General features: G+C 39.3%; 1 protein-coding gene across 3 annotated transcripts in view; it reads right to left on the bottom strand.

Annotated features, from left to right (window-relative positions):
• LOC129834882 (uncharacterized) overlaps nucleotides 1–10,255 on the bottom strand; it is a 53,954-nt gene extending 43,699 nt beyond the window's left edge. Inside the window, exons 1-3 of one of the 3 annotated variants that reach the window (XM_055900242.1) lie at nucleotides 10,123–10,255; nucleotides 9,727–9,882; nucleotides 9,488–9,625 (exon numbers count right to left, since the gene is read on the bottom strand). In XM_055900242.1, coding sequence (XP_055756217.1) covers nucleotides 9,488–9,625; nucleotides 9,727–9,882; nucleotides 10,123–10,252 — 424 coding nt within the window. In that variant the 5' untranslated portion in view covers nucleotides 10,253–10,255. Of the gene's footprint in view, nucleotides 1–1,872; nucleotides 2,004–6,633; nucleotides 6,898–9,487; nucleotides 9,626–9,726; nucleotides 9,883–10,122 lie in introns of those variants that run through there. The other 2 variants (XM_055900243.1, XM_055900241.1) reach the window with 2 other exon arrangements.
• Nucleotides 10,256–10,659: the final 404 nt, after the last annotated feature.

The following is a 10,659-nucleotide window of genomic DNA, read 5'->3' on the forward strand; positions in this document are numbered from 1 at the left end:
TTTGGTTATTGAAAAGATATTTCACAGCGGTTTAGATAGTAAAATGATTCTCTACACCACGACTTCTTGTTTTGTCACATACACTGAAATTAGGCAAACTATTAGCATTTTAGCAACCAGGAAATTATTTCTGGAAAAGCGATTTCTGCATAGTGCATCTTTAATACATTTGATCTTAAATTGTCTAGGCCCACATCCTGCAAACTGTGCCTAACCCCTCTTCCTTCATCCCCAACATCATAAGATGAGCAGGTATGCTTGGTCATCAAAGAGCTACATGACAGTGTGAGACAACTACTTTTCCAAGTGGAACGAGTCCTGCACCCACCACTCCAAGTGCAATTGCCAACAGCTGTCCATGGAACCCAAGGTGACAGTATTCGTCCGCTAACACTTGTAACTCGTACACAGCAGGTGGGATTATACCTTGAGCATTGCTGCACAGTTGCATCCAATTACATGTTTACAATCTTTGTTTACAATCATATTCTTGTAGACACCAAATGCAGGTTTAACACTTGTCTTAGGTGAGGTCATTCATTTCATTCAATAGAATTTGTAGCAGGGCTGCACATCCTTCCTAGAGCTACCCTCCTGTAGGTTTTTGCTTCAACCCTAATGTTGCAGACATGATTCTGGGTGGGGCTTATGTGTACGGTTATTTGTGAAATTCCCTATCCCGGTGTAATATTATTTTAATTAAGAATTTAAACGGATTGTACAAATTGCAACCTCATCAGGGGCAGCCATTCTTTTCAATGTGAAATTAGTTCATTTTAACACATCGTCCTCTAAAGCAGAAGTTCCCAAACTTGTTCACTCAATCCCCCCTTCCAGCATTGGGGAACATCCTGCGCCACCCTGCGTGCACCACGCCTATTTCTATGGGCAAAAGCACTGTTCATGACACAAACTATTCACACCCCTTTTTGTTGGTGGTGAGACAATTTTTCAGTTTTAAAGCTTATTTTCTTGCAATACTATACATTTTGCCATGTCTAATGTGTATTCATGTGATAATTGAGGGACTTGAACTCCACCAACTGCTCTAAAGGGTATTTTCACACTTGGTCCTGTCAGTCAATTTTGTGAATTCAGAGCGGTTCCAAAACATTTTCATGCATATGTGAATGCAGTTTATTTCCGTTTATGACAATATTTGTAAAGGATTAAGATAGCTGTCAATATCCATGAATTATGTAATAAAAACAATAGTTGTATTATGTGCTTAACTCCAAGCCATATTCTAATAAATCCACTATCTTGTCCTGGTCTTGTTGTTACTGTTTGATTCTACATGGCTCTTCCTCTATGTTGTATTAATCAGCATAGCCATACAAACTATAGAAATCTATTCATCCTCGTGGACCAACTGGACACTGACAATTCATGGATAGCATAAGCGAATAAACTGAGCCAACCTCGCGCGCTCGTTCCCTTGCGCAAGTCACTTGGAGCTCCCCTTCGTGGAGTACCCCAGTACCAGTCATAATACCCATAAAATCTAGCGGTCAAACAGGGAAATGGTTCCAATCGTTTTTCCACCATTCATTTGGGGATTTTAGAAACACTTAAAGTAAGGGCTGTTTTTTGTGTAGGCTTACCCTGGCGTGACATTTTCATAACCATGTACATCTCTTTTGGACAAGGTGACTTTTAGCAATATATTCAGCTCTATTTACTCTCAGATTCGAAAATGCTAATTAGCATCAAAGTAGACATCATGCAAAATACAAATCCCTGCATGTCATCTTGAGCAGACAACTTTGCTAACTGGTATTTTGTCAATTTAAAACTTGCACAGGACATAATTGACCATTTATTCATTACTACATTTAGCTAATATTAGATAGTTAATCCAGAGATTCTTACCTTTGCCTCGATTCGCCAGTCTCGTCCAGATCATGGCATTTTTGTAGTCCTTTATGATAGCCACATTAGCAGCTAATTAGCATTTCATTTTTGGGGCTGTAGATACAGATATTGATAAAAGTCCTCTTGTTCTAGAGAGATTTACAGTGTTATCAAAACGTCAGGGTGAGCCTACACGAAACACAGACCTTATTTTAATTGTTTCTAAAATCCCCTATGGGAAAATGAATAGTGGAAAAAACGACTGGAAGCATTTCCCTGTTTGACAGCTAGATTTTATGGGTATTATGACACCTCCACTGTGGGGCTCTATTCGTTTTAGTAGCACACATGTGATGTTAAGAGTTTCCTAAACACATTCCCACTGGCTTGATGAAGCCACCGTGTAGCCGTCTTGGTACACCTCAATTGTAAAAAAGATTTTGGAAGCTATAGAAATGCATTTATACATGTCTACATTCGTTTTCAACACGTTTATTCTATTACAGACACCTTAATGACTACTTTTAAATGATATTATGTGAGCTAAACATTTAAAAAATATATATATATAAAAACATTGTTAAGGTTTGTCAATGTCCAACACATAGCATCGTCTTTGGTTAGAACCCTGGTTTTAATTGTCTATGGTCACAACACTCAATCAGTACAGAAGTTGATATCGTCATGAAACTGGCAGGGTGCAGGTCTCGAACCCTCGACCTTCTAGCCCGAAGTCCAGCGCGCTATGCCGCAAAAGCATGCTCGAGCGGCAGAGTCGATATCCGCGCTTATAAACCCAGGGTCGGTACAATATGTTCACACAACACACGCAAGCTGTCCTGTGCAAAAATAAGCACCCATCAATCTACTTGCTTAGCTTATATATTTGAGGGAAAGGGATTTACAAAAGTGAATCTTCAACAGTAGACATACTAGCTAGCAATATGCTGGCTATTGTTGATAGTCTGCAAAAAGAAAGCTACAAAAATACACTTTACATTTCGTTTTGGCTAGCCTACTGTTGCCAGGTAAATATATATTTTGGAAGCAGTTCTCTTAAAGGGGCAGCGTCCTATTTTGAGATGTAAAACAACTTTCTCAAAATAACATACTTTAGAGAAAAAATATATACAATTAATACAATGCAATTGTAAAGAATAGAGTAATGACTTAAATTGCTAAATTATATTAAACAGTTTTTTAATACATATCACAATAACCAAATATAGCATATTAATAGCTGCATATAGAGAGAAAGCATTGGCAACCTATCGGCCCAGCATGAACCCAAAACTTGGGTCTATGTGTGTCAAAAAAGATACACGTCAAATTACACTATTGGACTCGTCAAATAAGCTCGTTGATCAATCAGGACCTGATTATGACTGCATATCACATTTATGACTTTTTAAAGTAGTTATAACACTGTAGAAAAGGCCCATGGAGTTGGTGGAATAATCCTTTAATTCATGGCCACTTACTCAGCTGGGCCAGGGGCGCTTTAATTAGGTCAGATGGCAATGACCGACAGATCTCATCCCCATAAAAGGAGGAAAACGCCTGCTCTCGCTGCTTTCTCTTCCTTAACTCCGTCTGCTCCAGAAGTTCTGTGCGTCCATGAATCCACCGACTCTGTTACCGTTCATCTGAACTAACTGTTGCGATCGGGAGAGTGGGCCATCAGTTATTGTTTATAGTTATTACCGCGGGAGCGCGGCTTGGAGCGCACGCTTCAAACATATTGTGTAATGTGAATTGTCATTGATCGCGGCCCTACGGATCATCATAGGCCAATTATGCAATCGATATGGTTAATATGTAATTAAATTAATTACATGTACACAAGAAGACAATTGAAAGGGTGAAATGAGAAACGTCATTGTTTGCTAACTGATCGACTTTGATATCAAACTAATGGGGATTATAGATTGAATAATCATTCACTGTTTGTATTCTTTCATGACTTATGATAAATAGTTACGAGCCTAAATGACTCACAGATGATTTCTATTGACTTCTTAATGAACTGGATTGTTAAATTCCCTAAATTATGTTAATCATAAATGCTTGTTATGATTTGATCTTTGTGATTATGAATTTGATTGGATACATGTTATTTTGTTTCCTTTGTTACGCAGCACAGACTACTCAGTAAATATACCACTATGGTTAAAGGAATTCCTGACTCAGTCTCATCCATTCCTCTGTCACCTGACACGTGACCACCTGTTCACCTTCACTGTCAGTCATCCTACCTGTCCAGCTACATTTACATTTACATTTAAGTCATTTAGCAGACGCTCTTATCCAGAGCGACTTACAAATTGGTGCATTCACCTTATGATATCCAGTGGAACAACCACTTTACAAAAGTGCATCTAACTCTTTTAAGGGGGGGGGGGGGTTAGAAGGATTACTTTATCCTATCCTAGGTATTCCTTAAAGAGGTGGGGTTTCAGGTTTCAGCTACCCACACAGATTCCACTAAGTTTTCAAACACATTGATTACACTATCACTCGTAATTCAAATGTCACAACGATTCACCGATACGTATGCTATGATGCTGGTAAAGTTTTGTCTCGTGACGCACCTGCCGCACGAGCGCAGACACACTTACTTCCCCAAGCTCTGGACAGTGCTGGTTATAAAAAAGCTAGCTAGCCGATGGATGCAAACCATGTTCTTCCCTAAAAACATAGCAAAACAACACAATTTGTTTCAGTAGCTATAGTTAGCTAGCTAACTAGCTTGGTGTCATCGTCTAAAATACCCCTAATTTATAAGATAGTTCTTATTTGATTAATGGTGGTCGGACCCACATATATGAAACTAGCCACAATAAAGATTAGCCACAATAGTGGAATTTGCGGTTCACCTTCAAAATAAAAGTATCTAATTTGAAAGTAATTCAAATTAATACAAATAGTGGAATCATGCAATAATGGAATAGATCATGTTAAACGAAGTTGGAATGTCCTTAAATAAATTTAACAAAATACAATAACTTGTTAATTTGACAAAAATATGTTCATCACACTGGATGTACTAGACTTTAGAATTGCATTGGGGGCATACTTATTTCACTGTACAGCCTACCTATGTATTGTGGATCAATGACACGGGGTATCAGTCACTCAGTGACACCAGAGAACATTAGCGTCGTAGTTCTTATTTCAGGACTCTGAAGCCACTGAATTGAGCCACATTTATTGTACCAATCAACTTACTATGTGTATTGAACACTATTCCAGAGGAAAACAACACAACATGGACTTAGGGGGAAAAAACACTTGCGTACTGAGTAGACTGATACCCCATTTCATTGATCCCCAATCTTTAGGTAAGGCTGTAAAGTGCAATTTAAAATGTCAATACGCACAATAGGCTGACTGGGGAGGTGATTTTCCACAGTCAAAGTCCCGCCACTATGACGTTGATATTTACGTTAACTCTTCACAGTTATGTTCTGTGGGTGTCACCGAGGAGACTCATACTCCATTTCATTACTCCACATTCCAACACTCCAACCTTGTTTAACATTATCTCGTCTAAACATGGCATGATTCCACCAATTGTAACCTTCTGCATCACTTTCAGAGGGACTTTTATTTTGAATGCGAAACGCAAATTCCACTATTGTGGCTAATGCTTATTGTGGCTAGCTTCACAACACATAACCCGGTCCGGTCAAACCATACTAGTTATTTCAATAGGAGAACAACAAGTGGCTAACTAGCTAATACTTACATGGATTCCTAAACCATTGCTAAGTATATTGAAAATGGCTGCAGTTTCTACTGGTCATTGTTTTCAGGCTGGTGGCATTGGTGCTAGCTAGCTACCCCAGGAGTTGCTAATAACATCTGTATCAATAGTGTGATCATAATGGTGGCGCTTTTGGCATGAGAAACGTTGGACCCTGTCATAGCCTACGAATAGGACCCAGCGTTTTACCTGACCAGGTCATGAGATCAGGAAAAACTCCAGGCTCCAGAAATGACACGTACACATTTTGCCACACCACTTTTTAACCTGTGGTGCAAGATGACCAAAAGAGCTAACATGAACAACCAGATTGTTCTCTGGACTTTATTTTCTGGTGGAAGAATGAAATTGTGTAACAGTATAACTTTAGACCGTCCCCTCGCCCCGACACGGGCACGAACCAAGGACCCTCTGCACACATCAACAACAGTCACCCACGAAGCGTCGTTACCGAGCAAGGGGAACAACTACTTCAGGTCTCAGAGCGAGTGACGTAACCGATTGAAACGCTATTAGCGCGCACCACCGCTAACTAGCTAGCCATTTCACATCCGTTACAATTGCATGAATTTACCAAAATACTGTTTTAATGAAAATATGCAATCCATTGTTATTTGACTATGTTGCTAACGTTTTATAAAAACAACAAGGCGCACGAGGGCGTGCTATGTGATGAATAGTCAAAGATAAAAAGGTTGACTGGCCCTCCACGCCTTTTACCTGACTGTATTCAACATAGCACAGCCTCTTGTGCCTTGCTGCTTTAATACTGACAATGGCACCTCTTACAAATATTAATTAAACACCTGTACAAAAAATGACAGCATTGACAGCCCTTTGTTCTATACATCAATTGACAAAAAAATACATGGGGAATTGATAATTCAGTTTAAAGGATTTCTTCCTTACGTCTAATTCTAGTCTTATAACTACATACTACTACTTCTAACAACAAAAATCTATTTCTTTTTGGTTAATCTTATAATATAAAGTTTTTTAAATAACATATTTACCTTGTTAGATGTTGTCCATACGTCTTCTCGAATGTTCTGTTTTTGTCTCTCGGTTTCAAAAAAAAGTGATTTATTTACTTAACGTAAAAAGAGAACACGTTACCTTGATGGATGTTGATCCACGGGCAGTGAAAATTTGCTCTGACTTTTCAGATTGTGTTTACAAAAACGTTCATTTCTTGGAAAGGGTGTGGCTGGGTGAAAACGAAATTTAGGTACAAGTCTTGTAACATGAACGGGGGGTGGGAGGGGGCTTCTACAAAAACAAAAGTTAGTAGTGTCATGAAGCGGGAAAACACTCCACTTAAAGATGCACTATGCATAAATCGCTCTGCTATTTCCTGGTCGCAAAAAATCGTTTTTGTTGCAAGCAAGTAAAGAGTAGAGAATCATTGTACCATCTAAACCACTGTGAAATATATTTTCCATACACAAAAATATTGTATTTTCAGCTGTTTGAAGCTGGTTTTCAAAACTGAAAGTAAGACTCAAAAACTAAACGTAAACATGGGAAGCATAGAAATAGCGCACATAGAAGAGATCTAGCACTTAGACTTTCTTTCAATGAGAATGACATATCTATAACACGCATTTGTGAATTTGGTTGGGTCATTCAAAAAGTTACATATTGCAGCTTTAAGTTTCATGTTTACTGAAGTAGGCAACTGTATGTAATATATGACTGTGACATGTGCACTTCCAGCCTGGTCTCATAGACTAGACTTAACACAGTAAATGTAAATCTGGGACACTTAAATTAGTATTACACACTACATGTACAAAAGAATGTTGACACCAGCATGTCAAACATCTCATTCCACAATCATGGGCATTAATATGGGGTTGGTCCCACCTTTGCTGCTATAACAGCCTCCACTCTTCTGGGAAGGTTTTCCACTAGATGTTGGAACATTGCTGCAGGGACTTGCTTCCATTCAGCAACAAGAGCATTTGTGAGGTAGGGCACTGATGTTGGGCAATTCATCCCAAAGTCATCCCAAAGGTGTTTGATGGGATTGAGGTCAGGGCTCTGTGTAGGCCAGTCAAGTTCTTCAAAACCAATGTCGACAAACCATTTCTGTATGGACCTTGCTTTGTCCACGGGGGCACTTTACAGTTGTCACTACGCATTCGGGAAGGTAGCGTTCTCCTGACATCCGCAAAACACAAATTAGTCCATCGGACTGCCAGCTGACTGAGTCAAAAGACGTGGCGGGCCTGGCACAGCTCCTGGTATTTGTCCGTTATGTTTATGGGGGGGTCAATTAAGGAAGACATCCTCTTCTGCAAATCACTGGAAACCAGGACAACATGAGAGGATATTTTTAAAGTACTGGACAGCTTTGTGACATCAAATGGAAAATCTGTACTGATGGCGCAAAAGCCATGACAGGGAGACATAGTGGAATGGTAACGCGTGTGCAAGCAGTTGCTCCTGATGCCACTTGAGTACACTGCAGCATCCACCAAGAGGCTATTGCTGCCAAGGGAATGCCGGACAGCTTGAAAGACGTTTTGGACACTACAGTGAAAATGGTTAACTTTGTTAAAGCAAGGCCCCTGAACTCGTGTATTTTCTGCATTATGCAATGATATGGGCAGCGACCATGTAACGCTTTTACAACATACAGAAGTGCGCTGGTTATCAAGGGGCAAAGTATTGACTTTTTTTAAATTGAGAGACGAGCTTAAAGTTTTCTTTACTGACCATAATTTTCACTTGTCTGACCACTTGCACGAGTTTCTCACACAACTGGCCTATCTGGGTGATGTTTTTTCCTCGCCTGAATGATCTGAATCTAGGATTACAGGGACTCTCCGCAACTATATTCAATATGCGGGACAAAATTGAGGCTATGATTAAGAAGTTGGAGCTCCTTTATGACTGCATTAACAAGGACAACACACAGGTCTTTCCATCATTGTATGATATTTTGTGTGCAAATGAATTCAAGCTTACGGACAATGTCAAATGTGATATAGCGAAGCACCTGAGTGAGCTGGGTGCGCAATTACACAGGTTCGTTATCCCTTTCATGCCATGCCTCCAGTCCACTTACCGATTTCTGAACAAGAGAGCCTCATCGAAATTGCAACAAGCGGTTCTGTGAAAATGTAATTTAATCAGAAGCCACTGAGAGATTTCTGAATAGGGATGAGCTCAGCTTCTTGTCTTGTCAAATCGCACTGTTAAGACACTGATGCCCTTTGCAACCATGTACCTATATGAGAGTGGATTATCGTCCCTCACTAGCATGAAAACTAAATACAGGCAAAGACTGTGTGGAAAATGATTTAATACCGAGACTCTCTCCAATACAACCCAACATTGCAGAGTTAGGTGCATCCTTTCAAGCACACATTTCTCATTAACCTGTGGTGAGTTATTCACAATTATTGATGAACAAATAAGGTTTTATATGTAAAATGGTTAAATAAAGAGCAAAATTATTGATGATTATTATAATATTATTATTTGTGCCCTGGTCCTATAAGAGCTCTTTGTCACTTCCCATGAGCCGGGTTGTGACAAAAACTCACACTCATTCTTGTGCCTGTCTTTCAAAGACCCTCATGGGTGAAATAGAAGATGCAGGTCAACACAAGGGATGGTCCATGTTATTACACAAGTTTCTTTCACTCAGATTATACTGAAGTAGACAAGAATTACCAACCCTTTCAAATGGACGTATACAATGATTTGTATCATAATATACTGTAAAGTGTTGTACCATGCAAATATGTCTTAGAGGCTACATGCATTTGATTGTATAGCTGTGATAGTTATGGGGCCAAAAATGATGGGAACTGAGTGAAATAAGAAAACTATGCAAACTGTATCTGGTTAACTGACATGTGTTGAAGAAAGGATCATCAGTTAGAGGCATTCCATCAACTGTGTAGAGGCACACAGCTTTAGAGTTCCCAATGCCCTCTTGGTGACAGATCCTTAGCATCAGGTCTTCAACGGTGTTTGTAGCAGGATCCATGTCTGCATTCAAAATTGTACAAAAGGGAGTAAGGACAGTTAGTGATGTGATGCTTTCTCCCCTCTTTCCTATAAGGACTACATAAAGATGGTGTATGTCTCACCTCTGATCTCTTTTAGCTCAGGACAGTGGGGGTATGTGTACCACAGTTGGAAAGACTCCATTGGTTTTTGTACAGGCATCGCTTGCTGTGGCACTCTGAGTCTTTGGATGAAATCTTTCATTTTTTCAAAGCGATTCTTCTCTACTTGACTGAAGCCTGTTAGCAAATTAGGGGCATTGGACAAGTTGAATGCATGTCTATTGTGAGTGAGACAACCAATTATTATTATTTTTTTAAATTGTGAATTTACATATGACCAATCAGAACAGTTTACATATGAACAAGCAGAACAGTTTACATATGACTAAGTAAAACTGTTTACAGTGGAATAATGCAGTTGTTGGCATGATGGGATACTTTAAATCACCTTAGTCAGTAACCGGTCTGTGACCTTACCCATTTTGTCCAAATCGTCACCATTTACGCCATCGGTGAAATCTCTCTCATCTTGGACACCCAAAGTGAGGAATTTGTGGTGGTAGGCGTCCAGTCTGTGCTGCTGGAGAAGGTTGTATATTGTATCCATCTGAATAGAACAATCAGGTCAGACATCAAATATTTTGAGAACTAGTTTTGGCACAAGACTTTTCCTCTCTGCCAAATAATGCTCTGCACCAAGAAGAATAAATAACGTTCCTAGTTTGTAATTGACTTGAGAAAAACAAAGAAAGAATGGGGATTGTATAATGTCAATGTCTCTTTATTCTCTAGAGAACTGGCGTTTCTTCACAAACTAAAATGTTTATTTATTACTGTTCATTTAAATGTATGAATATGCCTCCAACCTGCACTGCACACCTTAATCACTGGATATTTACTTAGTAATGGCTGTGACGATAGCTTTGACTGTTTGTGGGCCCATTTAAGTCCTCCGCCTCATGTTCTGGAGTAGCCAAACTGAGTTTTATTTAGACATTAGTTTAATTAAGACAA

Source organism: Salvelinus fontinalis, chromosome 35, assembly GCF_029448725.1.
Source record: "Salvelinus fontinalis isolate EN_2023a chromosome 35, ASM2944872v1, whole genome shotgun sequence".
NCBI lineage: Eukaryota > Metazoa > Chordata > Actinopteri > Salmoniformes > Salmonidae > Salvelinus > Salvelinus fontinalis.